Below are 21,260 nucleotides of genomic sequence, written 5' to 3'. Positions count from 1 at the left end.
CAACCTCCTTTCCCAATTCTGGGATTATCACCAAATAACCAACACATGCTAAGATCCTCTTTCGTGTCTTCTTCTGGAAGATCCCCAGCTCGAACAGAGGAACTAGAAGCCCTGCCTCTCCCATCTGAATGACTCAGGCTTCCATGTGTTTTGAGATGGAATATGAATATAAATTTGAGAAGGATGGTGCCCTGTGCTATTTTCATGGGGTGAGCTTCTTGTGCAAGTCCTCAAGGAACTTAGTAAGTCCTGCACTCTTTCCCAGATTCAGCCATTGACCCTTGCCATCCCCTGGCAGGTCACTTGGCTCCAGTTTGCTCATCTGAAAAACAATGGTTCCTCCAGCTGAGGTGCTGTTAGGGTGCCTTGTAAAGCACCCTTCCCTGTTATCCCCTATGAAGACAACAGTTGTAGGTGTTCAGGATGTTCCAAGAAGGGTTTCTCTACTTTGGGTTTCTTAGAAAGCACACTACAAGTTCCACAAGAACCAGTGCTATATTGAAACCCACTGCAAAGACTTGTCTGGGTGCAATGATTTATTTTGTAATCTTTACACACTCCTCCCACCCACTTTCAATCTGGCTGTCACCATCTACAGGAAGGGGTTTACAGATAGCATGCAGTCTCAGAACCAGCATGTGCTTTTGTGAATGAGGTATCCCAGGAAGTAACTGTTCATGCATTGCACGTGTTCATCATCCCCACCCTGCCCCCCACTGTGGGCATAGAGCAAGCCACAGCTCAAGAGAAACCCAGCAACCAGCCTGGTCACTCTGGCTGTGTTGGAGCTGTGGCTGGACAGAGGAGTCCTGTGCTGCTGGCACTGCCCCCACAGAGATCTGCAGTTCAGGCTTCTGCTCAACTCAGCCCAACAGGAAGAGAACATGGAACTGACCCTCAGGTAGTTTCTGAGGCAGAGGAAATGAGAACTAAAGCCTTACTCAGACAATGGAACAACAAAGTGATGCCACCAGGGAGAAAAACTTCACTTTAGGAGCTCAGGCCAACTTCAGGAGCCCAAGGATTGGCATGGAGCCTGGACACATGACAACTGTGGCCCGAAGCCCTTGGACCCTTTTGTGCCTTCTTCTCTCTGGGCCTATCCTTCCTTCCATGTTAGACCTTTACCCCCACTCATGGCTTATCAGCTTTCTGTCTTCATTCAAAATTGTCCACCACTCTCTCTGCCACTACTCAGGGGGACATTGGTCCATCTACCCAACATAGGAGATGGCCTGAACAAAGAGGTGCCCCTCAAAGCTGAGCAGGCACCCAGCTCCATGGTCCTTCAAATGTTAAAAGCTGCACCCTTGGTAGTTTAACCATAGGATTTAAAAGTGAATCATTTGGTCACGCTGTTTGTCAGACTGTCTACCTCATGCTACGGGAGACAATCAGTTGAACCTGGGTGGTTAAGAACCAAGGCTGACTAGACCACGATAAAAAACCCCAACGGGGTCCCAGCTATCCTCATAGGACACAGATGCCATTTGAAGAGTGGCTAATGTCCCTACAGGATAGAAGCAGGAGGGAGGGGCCATTGGTCAGTAGAGTCACTGTGAAAGGGCAATAAGAGGCTGTTTTAAGACTGCTGGACCCCATCTTATACTCCCAACAGAAGCAGAGTTCTGGATGGAGTGGTGGGGCGCCCACCATGGGAGGGGCAGCAGGGCCTGGGCATGCCCCACAGGCTCAGGGTGGCCCAGCCACTGTGCCCTGGGGATCGGAGCCCCTGAATGCACCTATAGTGCTGCTCTGCCTGGCTTGCTGTTCGGCAGTGCTCTGGCATCCAGCCAAAGATGCAGTCTGAGAGCCTTGGGGCAGCAGCCCAGGCCGGGTAGGAAGGAAGTCCTGTTGGACTTGCTTCCAAATCCTGAGCTGCAGGGTGGCACACGGCAGCACTCAGTTAATGTCGAGGGAGCAGGATAGCTCTGCTGCCAGCTGACCTCGTCACCTGGAGCGAGCCTCATTTTCCCCATATGTAAGTGAGGCTCGGGAGAATGCCCCATTGCGTGGGGCCAGAAGGAAGAGATGAGAGAGCTGTGTGCTCTAACACTTTACCAATAGAAGGGAACAGAGACTAGAAAATGGCTGCCATCTGCTATGTCTGACATCTGCTCTGACAGTGAAAAAGGAATGCCAATCTTTTCACTTGGCACTATTCCAATGTGATCAATCTTGTAATTGGAGATCAAAATGATGTATTTTGAATTAATATTGAAAATTTAAAAAAACTTGACTCAAATTCTCCCAATTTTCTACACTGATTCCCATGCAAAATATTATATAGAGAGAACTTACCAACCTAAAAATCAGCACTGACTTCAGAGCTACTACCACTATGGATTACTACCTCTGAATTTCCCTCAAGAGGAAAACAAGGTAGTGCAAACCTTACAGTGTACATGGTTCTTAACTTCTGCTTCCTACTTCGCCAGTGTTAATGTGAGCACCAGCATTTTGGCCTCACACAAGTGAGGAATCCAAGACTGTTGAAAGGAGGTATTTCATACATTCATATGTGTAGAGAACATCCACACACAAGAGGGTCAGACCTGTGTATATGTGCATGTATGGAGCACAGCCTTCTGGGGACAGGGGAATACAGTGATGCTTGCATGCATGCTGTGCCTGAAACCAACACCACTCAGGAAGCAGCGGGTGTTTACACTAGTGCCAGGCTCTCTTGAGTTTCAGTCCATCACTGAACATTCAAGAAGATATACTCCATTCTCAGCCTGGATTTATCAGAACTTTGAAAACTCCAAAGCAACCTCTGTGTGTGTGTAAAGCCTGGAATCTGCCCCAATCCATCCCTACCTATTAGCTCCACCCTGTCCTCCCAAAACAGGGTAGCCACACTTAGCATTATAACTTTGCAGAACTGTGACTCACTGCTTTTAAAGCATCCAGCTTATCACTATCCAACTCTCAAGTGTGTGCAGAATGTTCTTCTGTTCCACTGACAAGGGGTGCCACAAGCCATGGGATCTCACGGGGACCAGAGCTAAGGTTGCAGCTGTCTGAAGAGGTACCAACCAACAAATGAATCCACCATCTCTGCATCAAAAGCCGTAACATCTGTGTAACATCTGTTAAGTCACAGGGTAATCAAAGCCCAGATTTTTTTTAAAAAGTCATAAACACTGCTAATTTTTAATTCCACGTGATCCATCATGGAATGACAGCTTTTGATTTGAAAGGCAGAGAATGAACACAAAGAGTCTTTTCCATGGAGCACTGGGAAACCTTAGGAGGGGGAGCAAGGGATTCACCACCCCTCACTCCAGGGGCAAAACTTCTAATGATTCCAAAGACTCTAGAGCCAGGAGTATTGGGCAGTGTGTGTGTCTCCAGGACCGAACTCTGCACGACTGCCTGTATCTGCCTTTGCAGGGCTCTTACACGTGCTTTTTTTTGTCTATTGAATACAGGGGGAGGGGGAGAAATTTCAGTGACAGCCCACTGGCTAGAAAGGTACAGACCAAGAACTCACCTTAAGTACATTCTATGGATACTCATTTCATCTTTCAATGGGTGAAAACAGGGAAGCAGTTATCAACTAAGACCTTGATTGAGGAGCCTTATTTTGTGCCATATTTGGCTGCAAACAAATCCCAAAAACCCTCACAGGACTGGGGTGAAGGGTAACAGGTTCTCATGATCAGCATGACCCAGGGGAGGTAGGGTGCCACTTGCTCTTTAGTGAAGCCATGGTGAATTGGTTCAGAGGTGGAATCCTGGGCACAACAGCATGCAATGCAGAGCATAGGAGGATGGCTGAAGGAAGAAGCTGACTCCCCATCAGCCATCAGCAATGCAACCATATCTCAGAACCAGAGTTTACATGGTACTTTAAATGTAGGGCTACACATTGTCTGGCAGCACGCTGCCTTATTTTATCATGATTTATCGTGGCGCCTTTTGCTTTTCTCTTTTCCCCTGGTATTGTGCTTATTAGGTAAAACTTCAGGTTACACCTTCTAAGTGAAATTTTCCCAGTGGAATAGATCAAGTGAGTTAAATTTCTGCCTGGACAACTTCAGCCACACTTTTTTTTTTCATTAAAAACATACATCACAGAACATTAGTCTTACATCTTTCTTAATCTTAAAAAATATAAATATAGAGGGAAATTTTGTACAGGATGTATAGGTATATACACCTTTAATATGCATATGAGAAATCTGGAATAAGTTTATGAAACTTGAACTCGAAGGAAACCTTCCTTTGGGGGTTTTTGAAGAAGGTGCTGAGCCCACAGGCAGTTGCCTCAGTTCCCATAACTGGAGACTAATCAACCCCAGGACCTCCTGACCTGGTGCACAGCTTCAGGAGGAGGTGGGCCGGCTCACTGCTTCCTCTCCACTGGCTGCTGGAGGCAGAGCTCACTCCCAGCAGAGACAATGGGCAGTCTGCTCTCCAGGTGGTGGTTAATGAGATGGCTGATGTTGTCGAAGACCCTGTCCTTCGTCCGGATCTGTGGAGAACATGAAGGGGAGGTTAAGCATGTCCCACAGACAGAAAATAAAGAGAAGATACCATGCTCTACCATCTCAAAGTCAGCTGGATCATCTGAGTTGGCCTCCAAGGGCAAGGGGCCATGGGAGGGCTGTTTTCCTGGGGCCCAAGGGCCCATATCTTATCTCAGAGATGCTTTCTGCACAAACCCTAGCAAGTGACAGCTGTCCAGTTCAGACGTTTCATTTGTCCACACTCTAAGACTGACCCCTGGAATGTTCCATGGACCCACCTTTGTTATTCCTTCCCTCCATGACAACACTGGGACAGGGAACTGGAAGTCCCTGCATACAGTAAGATAAGTAAAGGAATAAAAGATACAAAGATAAAGAAAGAAGAAAAAAAACTGCCATTGTACATAGACTGCATGATTGTCTATGAAGAAAATCTGAATCAATAACAAAATACCTCCTTTAACTGATAAACAATTATGTAAGGTTCCAAGAAACAAAGTTAATAGACAAAATTCATCACTTTCATTTATACCAGCATTGAATACATGGAATTTGAAAGTTAAAACAATGCCAATTATATTAACATCTTCAAAAATTGAGTACTTATATTCAATGAAATACTTAGGTTTAAATCTAACAAAGTATGTAAAGGTCTATGTGAGGAAATCCGCAAAAGTCTGATTAAAAATAACTCAGTAAAAGGAGAAGATATTCCATGTTCATGAATAGGAAGACTCAATATTGTCGAGATGTCAGTTCTTCCCAAACTGATCTCTAGAGTGAAGACAATCCCAATCCTATTCTTTGCAGATTATGTTGTGGGTATCAACAAATGTTCTCTAAAGTTTATATGGAGAAGAAAGAGATACAGAGTAGCCAACATAATATTGAAAAAGGACAAATTTGGAGGTTGGCAACTACTAAACTTAATGACATACCACAAAGTTATAGCAATCAAGATGCTTTGGTATTAGTGGAAGAATAGACAATAGATCAATGCAAGAGAATATGGATTCCAGAAATAGATCCACACAAATACTGTCATCTGAACTTTAACAAGGAGCAATGAAGAGGAGATAACATTTTAACAGATGTTCCTGGAGCAACTGGGCATTCACATGAAAAAAAATCTACACAGAATCTTTATACCCTTTAAAAATTAGCTCAAAATGCATTACAGACTTAAATATAAAACAGGAAACTATAAAACTTTTAGAAAACAATATAGAAAAAAATCTAGACCACCTTGGGTTTGACAATGACTTCTTAGGTACAACACCAAAGGCACAATCCATGAAAGAAAGAATTGTTAACCTGGACTTCATTAAAATTTAAAAATTCTGTGCTGTGAAAGACACTCTCAAAAGAGATTGAGAAGACTAGCCATGGATTGGGAGAAAAATCTTTGTAAAAATACATCTGATAAGACACTGCTATCCAAAATACACAAAGAAATATTCAAACTAAGCAATGACAAAACAAATAATCCAGTAAAAATGACTCAAAGTCCAATACAGGGACCTCCACAAAGAAGATAGCCGTTGGGAAATAAGCATACGTAAAATCTTCTGCATCGTATGTCATCAGGGAAATGCAAATTAAAATCACAGTGGGATGCGAGTATACCACACCTATCAGAATGTCCAAAATCCAGGACACTGACAACACCAAACGCTGGGAAAGAGGCTGAGCAACAGGAAATCTCTCTCACTGCCTGGGGGATGCAAAATGGTATGGCTACGAGAGAGTTTGGTGGTTTTTCTTATAAGTAAACACATTCTTACCATGCAATCTACCTATGACACTCCTTGGTATTTACCTAAAGGAGTTGAAAACTGATGTCTGCGCAAAAACCCGCACACAGATGTTTATAACAGTTTTATTCTTCATCACACAAACTTGGAAGTAACAAAAATGTCTTCAGTAGGTCAACAGATAAAGTGTGGTACACCCAAGTAGTGCTGTAAAGAAAAGAGCCATCAAGCCATGGAAAGCCATGGAAGAAATTTAAATGCATATTACTAAGTGAAAGAAGCCAATCTGAAAGGTCAACATGCTGTTATGACTCCAACTATACCATGCTCTGAATTACAGAGAAAGTAAAAAGATCAATGATGACCAGGGTTTGGCGGGGAAGGAATGGGGAGGATTAGGGGGGTACAGAAGATTTTTAGGGCAATGAAACTACTGCTTGATACTGTAATAGTGGGTGCTTATCATCCACAGGTATGTATATATCCATGTCCAAACCCAAAGGATATATAATAGCAAGAGCAAACTCTACTGTAAACTATGGACTTTGGCTGATGATGCACCATTGTAACCAATAGACCACTTTGGCCGGGGATGTTGATAGTTGCGGGTAGGGAGGAGGTAGGGCATATATGGGAAACCTCTGGCTCTTTCACTCAGTTTTGTTGCAACCCTAACATTTCTCTTAAAAATTAAGTCTATTAAAAACAAAGAATAGACTCAATGAGCAACCTAAGAGTGTTGACTTCAGCTAGAACAGATGGAGGAGGTGGGTAAGATTTTACACAGAAGAGAAAACAATGTCTCCCTTGTTGGAACAAGGCTACTTCAGAGCCTCTGCAAATTTTCATGGTAAGGAATTTCTTCTTTGGTTTGATCTCTGGAGACCATTATTGCTAAAAAAAAAAAAAAATGCTATTATTTTAAATAGACTCCCAAGGTTCCAAAGTGATTAATTGAGCTAGCCTTTTCTGAGGCAGGGGCACACACACACAGCATCATGGACTGCAGTCAGCAGGCTTCTCTCCCAGTGTCACAACTGGGGAGGGCTGAGCTGGGGCTAGGGTCGGGGTGTTGGAGGCAGAAGACAGGCACAGGTTGCATGGCAGGTACATTCCTGTCAAACTCAGGTGTGGAGCCCCTGTGGCCCGCAGACAACCACAATCTGGCTTATCATTTGTGTCCTTCCTCCTGGAAACCTCTTATGGTTCCCCAGATGGCTGGTGAGAAGGCATGGAGTCCTCCTCTGGCCATGACCTATTTCCAGGCCTAAAGCAGGCACTGACAATGCCATGGGATAGAAAGAGGACCCTCACAGAAGTCCTTCCAGGGTTGGAGAAAAACAGCAGTCATGTGAGGTGGGAGGTACCTGTCTGAGAGGGGCACAGTGGACAGCCAACCTCAGATAGCAGATTTTGTGAGAAGGACATAGAGGTCTAGGGTTGGGGACACAACCCAGACCCCCTCACTAACTCCTGCAGCTCTCCCTCAGCAATGACTAAGTCATGCATGGACACCCGTTGAGCTACATTAATGCATCAGGGTAGAACTCTGCTCTTTGGGCTCTGCACTTGGTGACTGTCAGAATTGCCTGGTGGTGGGAGCCTGAAGGGAAGCCTCCTGCCCTCTTGTTGGTACATCTGAGCCTTCTAGGACACTTGGGAATTGGGAAGATGCAGTGGTCCCTAAGCCACTGTGCTGCAGGCTTCATTGACCTCATATGGTCAGTTTGCACTGAACTTACATGCTCTTGTAAAAGCTGGAGGTGGCTAACCCAGCGCTTTGGAATGCTGGCAGTCCTGGGCTTATGTGCAGCTTTTGTTCTAATCGCATGGGAGGTACAGTCGTCCTTCAGAATCCCAGGGGATTGTTTCCAGGACCCCCTGCAGATACCCAAATCCAGGGATGCTCAATCTCCTTATATAAAATGGCATAGTATTCACATATAACCTACACAATCCTCCTCCTAGACTTTAAATAATCTCTAGATTATTCAATGTAAATGCTGTGTAAATAGTTATTATACTGTATTGTTCAGGGAACAGTGACAAGAAAAAGTCTGTGCATGTTTAGTACAGACATAATTTTCCCCCAGTTGGTTCCATGTCTGTAGGAAGCACAGATTCAGAGGGCTGACTGTCTACCTGTTGTTAGCATGGACTCTCACAGTCAATTCTACCTTCAAAATGATGTCTTAGGAGCTCTGTGGCTGGATAAAATAGCAGAGTCTCACCCCAGGAATATAACTCAGGGACTCCCCCTGTCCCTCAAAGCCCTTCTGTGATCCTAGCCCCACCCTTGGGAGCCTAGGCAATCTTGGAGGTGTGCTATCCCCAGGAGGCCTCCAGGATGCCATTTGAGGAGTCACTAGAAGAAACACAAGGAAATCCTTACTTTACTGCTCAAAGAGGGAGGTGGGGCCACCACACTCAATTTCTTTAATGCCATCTGCCCCAGAAACATCCTCAGTGACCAAGGACACCACCAAATCCATTCACAGAGGGGAACAGGAACGCAGCCTTCCCACAAAACAACCTCATACATTCATAAAACTCCACAAACCCAGAGCAAAGCTGGAGAAAAAGAGGAAGTGCAGGCAGGAAATGAGCAGCTGGCTTTCCCTACAGTCTGCCTGCGCCTAGGTGGGAAGCAGAGGCCCAGATGCTCACCTGCCTTGGGTACTCCTAGGGTGAGGCTCCTCCATCCCTTGTAAGGTGGAAACTGTGTGCTTCCATCGCCACCTTGTGGCCAGAAGAACACAATGGTGGGGAATTTGAATTTTTCCATTCAACGCTGGTGTCTGGAAACATTTTCTTAGTCAGGCAACAACTTGTCACCCAGAGCCCTGTGTGGATGCCCAAAATGTGTAACAGAAAGGAGGCAGGAGGGAGCAAGCTCCAGAGCACTCCCAGAAGTCCACTCTGCCCCTTGGGGTTGCCCAAAGCAGGACTGGAAGATGGTCCTTTCTAGCTAACACCTCCATGTGCTGGGGAAGTCACACAACTACCCAGAGCCATGGGTGACTCGATAATTATGGTCACACCATATTCTCTATTTCCAAGGCCCAGAATAGAAGTTGGCATGTCATCTACTAGACTGAGCAGAAGCCTCTTTCATTCTGCTGGGCAGATAGCCCTGCCTCACCCCACACACCAGTAGGGACCAACCATGATGTTGACAGAATTGGGTCCTCAGCAGAGAAGCTGGCAGGAACCTGCATAGCCTGAGGCACGGCTCAAGAGCATTGGCCATCCCCCAGGGGCCCAGAAGTCTGGAAGAAGATGAAAGGACCTCCAAGATGCAGGGAAAGGAGGAATCCTGCCCCACTGCCCAGCTTAGGACAGGGGGAGGTGGGGATTATGGTGCCCATGGCCTTCTCCAGGCCTGTTGCCCAAGCCTGGCTGCCATTACCTGTGGCACGGTGGGATTCTTGAGGCATGTGGTTGATTCGAGTGCAGAGGCTGCACCTGGCAGCATCTTCTTAGGGCAGGGGCAGGGGCAGGGACAGGCTTTCTCGGTGTGATGCAAACCATCTTAGAGTCAGATTTGCTTGGGGCCTCAGTCACACCCAACTCTGCTCTGTATGATGAGATCTGGTTGGCTGTCAGGTATGACCAACTTGATAAGGCTTATCAGTATGGTCTCTGGGCTGTTCATAATATTTTTATTTTTATTTTTGGTGGTACTTGGGTCTGAACTCGGTCTCACACTTGCTGGACAGTGCTCTACCACTTGAACCACTCCCCTAGCCCTTTTTCGCTGTAGTTGTTTTTCAGATAGGGTCTTGTGCTTTAGTCCAAGACTAGCCTTGAACCATGATCCTCCTACCTATGCCTCTTGCATAGCCGGAATTACAGACGCATGCCATCATGCCCAGTTTGTTGGTTGACATAGGGTTTCACTAGTTATTTGCCCAGGTTGGTCTCAAAGTGTGATCCTCCTGATCTCCAAATCCTGAAACTTACAGTATTTTTAGTCATTTGAGAAAGAGTTTGAAAGTAGAGGAGACTCAGGTCCCATGGACAAAAGGAAGTTCGGTGTAAAGGAAACAAGTTCCAGACATCCAGAAGGACTGGGCTTATGTGGGACCAGGAACGTCTAGGAACCTGAAAAACAACTCAAAAATGGGGTAAGGGGTAATCAAAATAATTAACAAATATGACATTTGTTCTAATTTTCCAAATCCATTATTTAAGATTATAACCATCTCTTTGTTTCTATTCTCCATCACAACCTCCAGAAAATTCGTTTGGTGTGAGGGAGGTAGAAATCCTTCCTGGTAATTTCTCTTTTTACTTTCTGTGTTAGTCAGCTTTCCACCACTGTGACAAAACAACTTAAGACAATCAACTTACAAAGAGGAAAGGTTTGCTGGGTGCTGGTGGCTCATACCTGTAATCCTAGCTACTCAGGAGGCAGAAATCAGGAGGATTGTGGTTTGAAGCCAGCCTGGACAAATAGTTTATGAGACCCTATCTTGTAAATACCCATTGCCAAAAAAAAAAAAAAGGACTGGTGGAGTGGCTTAAGGTATAGGCCCTGAGTTCAAGCCCCAGGACTGAAAAGACAGAAAGAGAGAGAGAGAGGATTATTTTGGCTCACAGTATCGGAGACTTCCATCCATGGTGGGTTGGCCCATACTTGGGAGCTGCTTGTGACAAAACAGCACATCATGGTGGGAGCAGGTAGGGAGCCAGGAAGCAAAAAAGAAAGAACAAAAGGGGCTGGGGTCCTAATATCCCTTTTGTCCCCAGTGATCTAACTTCCTCCCACTAGGCCCCACCTCCTAAAGATTCCACCATCTCTTAACAGTGCCAAGCTGAGGACCAAAGTTTTTAACCCATGGGCCTCTAGAGAACATTCCAGATCCAAACTACAGCACTTCCTGTTCTTATCTACCATGCAGAACTGAGGTAGAAGTTAAATTTTCAAGTTTGATTCACATCTAGATTATTTATTTGTGTTTCAGTGACCATGCAACCAGAACAGCATCAGAGGGAACTATCCAGCGGGGAAAGCTCACTGCTCAAGAAATCACCAGTCTTGGGTTCGAATCCTGCCTCTACTGCTAAGGTGCTGTGTTCTACTGCCAAGTTACCTCACATGTCCTTCCTCATCTTCACAAGATCCTGTGGACTAGACCCATGGATCTCAACTTGAATGGCGTCTAAAGCTCCCAGTGGGTTGATAAAAGCTCCCACTGCTGACCCCTTACCCAGGGTTTCCAACCAGAAGCAGGTAGCCTGAGAACCTGCATTTCTGTCCAAGTTCCAGGCGGTGCTAAGGCTGCTAGACATGGACCCTGAGAACAGCTGGGCTAGAACAAGGCTGGAAGTTGTGTTAGTGTACTTTGCATTGTTAAGTGGAATGAGCCATTTCTTCTCAGTTCCCTCAGCCTCTCCCATGATCCAAACAACAAAGTGATGCTCTCAAGTGGCCCCTTTGATATGTGAACAGCCCAGTGATCTCAAGCCCTTTCTCCCCAGATGCACAAAGCAGTTACCTAGGCCCTTGTACCTTGTTAAGTATTGTCAGGGGTACTGTCGTGCCTTTTACCCATGAAAAGAGAACTGGAGCAGTGACAAGAAGTTGGTTTTGTGCACCTGTCACGTGCCAGTCTGGCCCTCCTAACAGTGTCCCTGATGTCAAGGAACTGACCTCTCTTGTAAATGATCACAAGTCCTACCTCACAGCCCTGTTATTAGAATTAAATGATTAGTTTGCCGGAAGTGGTAAGTGCAGTGCATGGCCCCTTGGAAGGGCTCAGATGCATCACTATTGTGATTTTCTTACCATCCTGGGCTATCTATCCTCTCCCTGGAGGCAGCAGGCATCTGAGAATGATCTGTGCAGAGAAGTGACATCAGCAGAGTCCCCTGATGACAGGCAGGGGGAGTCACTAGAAGTCAGATAGGGAAAAGCAGCAGCTTTCAGAATTATTTTGGGCAGTTTGGTGAATCTTTGGAGAAGCAGGAGCAGTTCCTGAACTGGGCAGTAGAAAGGAACCCAGGAGATGGCTGGAGCCTGGAGGTACAGACCAGGAACTTTGCTGCAAACTATGGTGACTGTGTTGCCTAGGAAACATGTGAGTGGAGTTGCCTTGCATACAATTAGAAACACTGTTTCAAGATTCTTAAAAGTATACTCACCCTGAGGCAGCATAGATGAGAGAAATTGAAGCATGGGAAATAGCAGCCAGGAATTTACAAACAAGCATTGTACTAATGAACAGCTCAATTAAAAACACATAGATAACTGCTTTCTTTGCTCTAAGCCTTACACCTCCTCTAACAAGCTGCAACATTTAGTAAAAAGGGGGAAAAAAAAGGGTGGGGAAGAGCAGCTCTCTCCTCTGGACCTTGTCCCCTTGCCCAAAAATAATTATTGCACTCTAAGAACAGAGTAAGGATATTGTAAAGAAAGATACTCATCCGGGGAAAGAACTCTGAGAAAATGACTCCTCTGAGCATAAAAAGTATCTACTAGAAAAATACTTATCACAAGAATGGACACCTGTCCTGAAGGGAGCACCTGGCAGTACCCATCCTTTGTTCAAAGGGATGTTCAAACACCTATGTCAATAGTGACCCAAATTGAATGAGCAGATCAACCTTGAAATCTGGGCCTAATTGATGAGACCGTGTAGCAGCAAAAATAGTTATTTATACTAGAACAAAGGGGAGCACTTGTCCTAAGGTGAATTATAGCCAAAACCCATAACCCACCTTTCACACCATATACACCCCTGATGTCCAAACTGCTCAGGGGTCTCCTTTGGAGCACCCACACTCTACCTATTAGAGTGAGCCTTTGTTCTCTGTTGCTCGTTAATAAAGCTCTGCCAACTTTTCTTTACTATTATGACTTGTCCAAAATTTTTATTCTGTGATCAAAGTCAAGGACCTACAGCAAAGTTGGGGGTGGAGGGTCCCTAACTTAAAAGGAAATGTTGCAAACACCAGCCACCTGAAGCAAATCAATGATAGGTGATTTCATCTGGCCTTTCTAAAAGGTTATATTGGAATGGGCAAAGCCATCAGCCAAGATAAGTCCTAATTAAAAGTTGGGTTACATGGGAACAGTGTGCTGCTGCCCTTTGTCTACTGACTTCAGCTGGACCACTGGAAGTCCCCAAACCCACCCAAAGGTTCATTCCTGAATCTAACCTAAGCCAGGTGAGATATAAACCCAACCCAGAAATGCTGCCTGAGCTTCCACTAGGTCTGAAATGAAGACGTGATTCAGGTCCTTCTGAGAAGCAATGGTTGGATCACAGGGCTGTTGCTACAATGCCAGGAGCCAAGCTTAGGATTTTTTTATACCCACTGCTCACCCACCCGGAGTCCACCCCTATGCACACATGCACTAGTTTTTCACTCAAATGATGATCTTGACCCTGAATCTCTGCCCAGGTGGGGCCCTGGATATGTTGCCCCTCCCTGCTCCCTTGGTCTCCCTGACCAGCCATGTTCAGAAAAGGGCAAAACTGTAGGGCTCCCTTGGACCCTTTTAGTTCAGCCTCCTGGGCCCCATTCCTGGGTCAAACTTCCTTTCCTTCCTATCGTCAAGATACTGGAAAAACTATCATCCCCAAATTTGCCCAAGAGTAAGCAAAGCCTGTTCCTGAGAAGAGAAGAAAAAGAAAGGTAAAGAATTGACTGTGGTAACCAATAAAGAAATGCCTAGGGAATATCAGCAATCAGCACATTTTCAGAGCCATAGCGGAGTCATGGATACATTGTCTCCCAGTTCCCTGGGGTCAGGTGCTTCTGGCCATCTGCATAACTACAGAGAGAAGGAAGGAACATTCCCCATCCATTACCGAGTGAGGAGGATGCTAAAGAAACATACCTGTATGTTTCCATTTCTTTAATTTTGCTTGATTTTTAAATCGTCATAGAAAATAACTAGAGATGGGTGAAGCACTGATACACAAGGGGAAAAGAAAGAAGAAAAAGGCTATGTATATATGCATATAAGATCTATATCCCTCACATATAGAGAACACAAACTTTGTAACACAATTAAGAAAAACTCCCAGAACATAGAGCAAAAATTTAAAGAATAGGAAACTTGAGGGACTTGGGGGAAAGACAAGAGACAGCAGCTCAGTCCAAGAGGTCAACCTGCTCACCCAGGAATTCTGAAAGGAATGAATACACAAAGCAGGACATTACCAAAGAAGGCATATGTGAAAATTGCTCTGATTAAAGAAAAACACAAGTCTTCTGATTGAAAAAGGCTATCAACTCCCTAGAAAAGTGAGCGGAAAAGATCCACACTTAGATTCATGACTACATCATTGCAGATATAAAGGAAAAAGAAAAAGTTAACCCTTTCCAGAAACACATAACCACAAGGAATGAAGAATCAGACAGCTATACTATAACCAACTATTCTGTGAATGAAAAGTGATTTCAAAGCACATTTTCAAATATGTAAGGATAAGAAAGTTTCTTGCAGAAGCAACCCAGTAAGATGGGAGTGAGCGTCAAGAAAGAAGAAGATATGAGATACACAAAGGCTGAAACCCACGGGAGAGTTCAGTAAAATATGTCCCTAAGAAGATGGGCTTGCTTTAGAAGCCTTAGTCCTCTTCAGAAGCCCACATGTCATCATGTGTGTTCAGATAATAGTTGGAATGACCACAGTACTGAGTAACAGTGATGACATCATAAGGAAAACATAGCTTTTCTTATCTCAAGCTCATTTAGAAACTTCATAATTAATGGATTGAAAAAGCAATTTTATAAAAGAATACATATATGTTGCAATGTTGGATGTAAGGTATAGGAATATAACATATGTATGATATATTGACAACAACACAAAGGAGGTGGTGAGAGAAAAGCTACATTGGCTAAGACAACTTCAGATGTTGAGGTAATAGTTACACCAATGTATCATTGGGTTTATAACATTAGCAGTTATAGTATGTATGGCAATAATATCCCACAAAAGAAGGAAAGGGAACACAGAGTGCTCTATGGGAGTAATATTTCAATGCATCACAAGAATTAAGCTGGTTGTAATAGCTTGTTTTGATTGTCAACTTTGCTGAATTGAGACTTATCTAGGAGATTAGTAAAGCGCAACTCTGGGTATGTCTGGGAAGGTATTTCCAAAGACTACAAAATCATGAGGGCTCTAAGCTAACAAATGCATTACTTTCTTGATGGAGTCAAAATATGATGGTATTGCAGGGTGGTGAAAGATAGAAGGTGGGGCCTCATTGGAGGAAGCAGGTCACTGGAGGCATACCCTTAGAGGTTGTATCTTGCCCTGGCCCCTTTCCTGTGTGCCCATGTTCTGTTTCTTGACTCCATGATGAGAACTGCTCGGTTCTACCATGCCCTCCCTACTATGACGAGTTACATCTCTGAAACCATGAGCCAAAATAAATCCTTCCTCCCTTAAGTTGTTCCTTAAAGTGTTTTGGTCACAGTTACAATAAAACTGACTAATACAGTAGAGTAAATATGAAGCTGATTCTGTCAAATTAAAATACACATGGCAAACTGTGGAGGTACAGGGAAACTTCGCTCTCCTCTTGGCATTCAGTTACATGTGGGTATTCCTTTGTGAGCAGGCATTACAGGAAGACACAAGAAGGATTGGACCCTTTCTTCCTGAATGCTCACCAGAAAAGTCAGAGAGAGGAACATCTGAATCAGGGACCCAGAAAGCTCCACACAAAAACTGGTCTGAACCACCAAGTGTAAGCTGCTTCCTAGCAGAGCAGAGCTCCAGGAAGGGGAGGACTGGAGAATAGAGCATGTGGACTGGAACATTCTCCCTCAGTGGTGAATCTTCATGGCTTCCCCATCATAGGACCAGATAATTAAAAGGTCCAGAGATTCCGGCCTGTGAACAGTTTACAAGTGATCCCATCAACTTCTCTTACCATATCACCTACCTCCTAGTTCCTAGGGAACAACACAAGGAAAACAGGAAGCCAAGACAGTACATGCCTGGTAGCTGACCACTGATTTTAAGTTTCTTTTTGTCATCAGGCAGATCAGTTCTCTCTCTCCCTTTCTCTCCTTCTTCTTCTTTCTCTATTTGCACCTTGTACAATTTGTTTTGGGTAGGTGTTTGTTTGCTAGATATTATTTTCTTTCTCACTATACCTTTAGCTGGATCTTTTCTGTGTATTTACTTCTTGCTTCTCATTCCCTCTTCTATTTACTTTAGCCTCTTATACTTCTATCTTTATTTCTCATTATATCTTGTACTATTCACTAGTGTTATCTCTCCTATTTTTTTTCCACTCTTACCTTTATTAACTGATACCTTCTTGTTCATGTAGTGTTATCTTTGCCTCTTTATTCCTCCAAGGATACTGGCCTTGTGGTGGTAGTTGTTCTTAAATAGTGGTTACTATATTTTCTTAGTGGGTGTGTTTATCAATTGTAATCACTTCTACAACTAGTCTTCTTCATGAGTGGTGCATGTGGTCAGGCCAAGTGTCTTGAGCACATTGGGCAAATGTTTGGCTATTAAGTCATATTCCCTACCCAGTGGCAAGAAACTGCACCACAACCCAGTCACTACTAGTCCTGCCTGACATTAAGAATACTTCATCTTAAAGAACACAGGAGATTAAAACCTCCAACCAAAAGTTTGTCCCCAAATGCATAAATCCCAGTGCAGAAATACAAGAAATATGAAAAACAAAGAAGGACATTTCCTCCAAAAGTCAATGGTTCCACAGCAATAGAACTCAATAATAGTGAAGTAGATGGAATCCTACACAAAGAATTCAAAATAATTATTATAAGAACAAGCTACAAAGTCAGAAGGCATGAACAAATGAATTGTAAATGAACTCAAAGAGTTCATTTCATTCAGCTCAAAGAGGAGCTGAATGAAATATGGAAGACAACAAAGAACATGAAGAGGAATTCAAAAAAGAAATTCTAAAAAAAATTTGAAATTTTGGAAATGAAAACCAAAGTCAAATAAAAATACGGTTGAAAGTTTCATCAACAGACTGGATCAAGAAGACAGAATTCTAGGACTTGGTGATTAGAACATTCAGACAATAATAAAGAAAGAAAACAAAGCATAAAAGATCCCTTGGGCATAATTAAAAGACAAAACCTATAAATTATGGGCATAGAATAAGGATAAGAGGTACAAACTAAAGGCATAGAAAACATATTTGATAAAATATCACAAAATATCCCAAATCAACAGAAGAAGATGGTCATCCAGGTACAGGAAGCCTTTAGAACACCAAACAAGACTAGAAATGACCCTCTCAACAACATATTATGGTCAAAACATCAAGTACTCAGAATAAGGAAAAATAACGAAAGCAGCAAAAGAAAGCATCAAGTCACATATAAAGGCAAACCCTTCAGAATAATAGCAGATTTCTCAACAGAAACTTTAAAATCCAGGAGGGTATGAAATGATGTATTTTAAGTCCTTTAAGAAAATAGCAGTCAACCTAGGTTACTGTACCTACCCGTCAAAGTTATCCCTCATAATTGAAGGAGAAATAAAAACCTTCCATGTAAACAAAAACTAAAGGAATTCATGACCACTAAGTTAGCACCACAGATCATACTTAAAGAAAGCCTACACACAGAAGAGGAAGATAAACAACAACCATAAAAATATGGGAAAGAATAAATCTCACTAGATAAGTAGATAAGCAAATGAGGACTAGGTAGGTGTCAATTAAACACTACAAAATGGCAGGAATTACTACATACCTTTTTTTTTTTTTTGGTGGCACTGGGGTTTGAACTCAGAGCCTCATTCTTGCTAGGCAGGCACTCTTACTGCTTGAGCCACACTTTCAGCCTTTTTGTGATGCATTTTTTTTTCAAGACAGGGTCTCACAAACTATTTGCCTAGTTCTGGCTCTAAACTGTGGTCCTCCTGATACTTGTCTTTTGGGTGGCTATGACTACAGGTGTGAGACACTGGTGCCCAGTACTACACACCTTTTAATAACTCTGAATGCTAATGGACTCAATTCTCTCATTAAAAGACATAGACTGGTGGACTGAATAAGTAAACAAGACCTAACCATATGCTGCAAAATAACCACAGGCTAAGTGAATGGATGGAAAAGGTATCCTAAGCAAAAACAAAACAAAAAACAAACAAAAACAAGCAGGAATAGCTACACTCACAGTTGACAAGCAGACTTCAACCCAAAATTAGTCAGAAGAGACAAAGGAGGTCACTTCACATTGAGAAAGGAGACATTCAATCAAAAGGATATCACAATTGATAAATGCACCAAACATCAGAAACATCAGGGTACCCAATTTCAAAAAACAAACACTGAAGAGCATTAAGGTACGGACAGAACCCATGCCCAACACAGTTGCAGTGTGTGCCTTCAATATTCACTCATACCAATGGATAAGTCATCCAGACCAAAAAAATCAGCAAAGAAACTTCAGAATTAAATGACACTATATCAAAGGGACTAAGCTGACATCTTACAGATCATTCCACCCAACAGCCACAAAATACATATTCTTCTAAGCATCCCATGGAACATTTTCCAAAATATATCACGTTTTAGGACATAAAGAAAATCTCAGGACTGGTGGAGTGGCTTAAGTGGTAGAGGGACCTGTCTGGCAAGTGTGAAACCCTGAGTTCAAACCCCAGTACCATCAAAAAAAAGAAAATCTCAACAAATACAAGAAAAGTGAAATAGCTTGTTGTATTTTATCAGCCCATGATGTAATAAAACTAGAAATCAACAGCAAAAGCAACTACAGAAAATATACAAACACATGGAGACTGAACAATACATTTAAAATTTTTTTATTTAATTGCTTTTACATTTACTCACATGTATATACATTGTTTGTGCCACTCCCGCCCCCTTCCAGGCAAAACCTATTCCACCCTCTTGTTCTCTAATTTTGTTGAGGAAAAAACATAAGAGATAATAAAAAAAAAAAGGCATAGTGTTTTGCTAGTTTGAGATGAAGAGAGCTATATAGAGAGATTCCTAGTGTTGCTTCCATGCACTTGTGTATTGCGACCCACATTGGTTCATCTCTGCCAGACTTCTTCACTACTTTCTGGTCACCTTCCCATGGTGGCCTCTGCCAGTTTAAGACTTTTACTTCTCTACAGTGAGCACATCAACCACAGTCAACTTTTAGGTTTCCTTCTCTTTCCCTATTCCTCCCGTGTGCATTTTCCCCTTAATGTGTGACCCATGTCCAATAATATTACTGCATTTGAACAATGCACTTTTGAATGACCAGTGGATCATCAAAGAAATAATGGGGAGAGGATTAAAAATTCCTAGAAGCAAATGAAAATGAAAATATAACTTAGCAGACCCTGTGGTATACAAAGAAAGCAGTTCTAAGAGGGAAGTTTTATAGTTACAATGCTTACATTAAAAAAATTGGAGATCTCAAATAAATAATGTAACAATGTACCTTAAGATCTTAGAAAAAAACAAGAACAAACTAACCCCAAAATTAGTAGAAGGAAAGAAATTATGAAGAGCTGAAATTAATGAAACAGAAAGTAAAAGAAGATCAATGAAACAAAGTGTTGGTTCTTTGAAAGGATAAACAAGGTAGACAAACCGCTAGCCAAACTCACCAAAAGAAAGAAAGAGAGATGCATATCAGCAAAAGCAAAAATAAAAAGGTGATCTTAAAACAGTTACCACTGAAATCCAGAGGATCATTAGGGAATATTTTGAAAATTTATACCCCAATAACTTGCAAATTCTAGAATAAATGAATAAATTTCTAGACACATAGGACCTGTAAAAAATGAACCAAGAAGATACAAACAACTTAAACAGTTCAATGACAAGCAATGAGTTTGAACAGTATTATAAAAAAAAAATCCTCCCCTCCCAACAAAGAAAAGCCCCAAACTGGATGGATTCTCTACTGAATTCTATAAGCCCTTTAAAGAACTAACACCAATGCTTCTAAAAATATTCTATGAAATACAAAGGGAAGCAACACTTCCAAACTCGTTCTATGAAGCCATTATTACCTGATACCAAAACCAGATAAGGAAACAACAAAGAAAGAAAACTATAGGCCAATTTCCTTGATGAACATAGATGCAAAAGTCCTAAAGAAAATATTTACAAATTGACTTCAACAACACATTAAGGAGACTATACACCATGATCAAGTTGGTTTCATTCCAAGAATGAAATGATGACTCAAAATACGCAAACACATGGAAACTAGCATCCATGTGTTAATATATTTTCTGTAGTTGTTTTTGCTGTTGATGTCTAGTTTTATTCCATCATGGGCTGATAAAATATAACAAGTTATTTCACTTTTCTTGTATTTGTTGAGATTTTCTTCCTTTTTTATCAATTTATTTTTGCTGGTACTGGGGTTTGAACTCATGGCCTCATGCTTGAAAGGATAAATAAATCTAATAAATATAAAGAAGCAAGGATGTTAGTCAAATAATCCCCTCAATAGATGCAGAAAAAGTCCTTGACAAAGTTTAGCATCCTTCATGAAAAAAGTCCTGAGGAAACTAGGAAAAGAAGGAACATACCTCAACATAATAAAGACCATATATGACATAAATATGTATATATATTACACACACATACATATATATATATCACACACACACACACAAAAAAATATATATATATACATATAAAACCTATAACCAACATTGTACTAAATGGGAAGAAACTAAAAGAATTTCCTGTAAAATCAGGAATGAATAAGGGCGTCCATTATGACCACTTTTATTCAATATAGTGCTTGAATTCTTAGCCAGAGCCAAAAGGCAAGATAAAGAAATAAAAGGAATGCAAATAGGAAAGGAAGAAGTCAACCTATCCCTGTTTGCAGATGGTATGATCCTATACTTAAAAAATCCAAGATTCTTAGATGTGATAAACACTAAGTGGTGGATAAATGGCTTTTCTATACACCAACAATGAACTTACTGAAAAAGCCATCAGGAAAGCAACACCATTCACAGTTGCCGCAAGAAAACCTAGGTGTAAACATAACCAAAGATGATAAAGGTGTTTAATGA

General features: G+C 42.3%; 1 protein-coding gene across 7 annotated transcripts in view; it reads right to left on the bottom strand.

Moving 5' to 3' along the window:
* Positions 1-21,260, bottom strand: part of LOC109675955 (SHC-transforming protein 3) — a 171,888-nt gene that overhangs the window by 3,098 nt on the left and 147,530 nt on the right. For 4 of the 7 annotated variants that reach the window (XM_074052408.1, XM_074052411.1, XM_074052410.1 and 1 more), the window contains one exon: positions 3,378-4,480. In XM_074052408.1, coding sequence (XP_073908509.1) covers positions 4,352-4,480 — 129 coding nt within the window. In that variant the 3' untranslated portion in view covers positions 3,378-4,351. Of the gene's footprint in view, positions 1-3,377; positions 4,481-21,260 lie in introns of those variants that run through there. The other 3 variants (XM_074052413.1, XM_074052409.1, XM_074052414.1) reach the window with 2 other exon arrangements.

The sequence above is a fragment of the Castor canadensis genome, chromosome 13 (genome assembly GCF_047511655.1).
Source record: "Castor canadensis chromosome 13, mCasCan1.hap1v2, whole genome shotgun sequence".
NCBI classification, from domain to species: Eukaryota; Metazoa; Chordata; class Mammalia; order Rodentia; family Castoridae; genus Castor; species Castor canadensis.
This window is presented reverse-complemented; position numbering and strand designations above follow the sequence as displayed.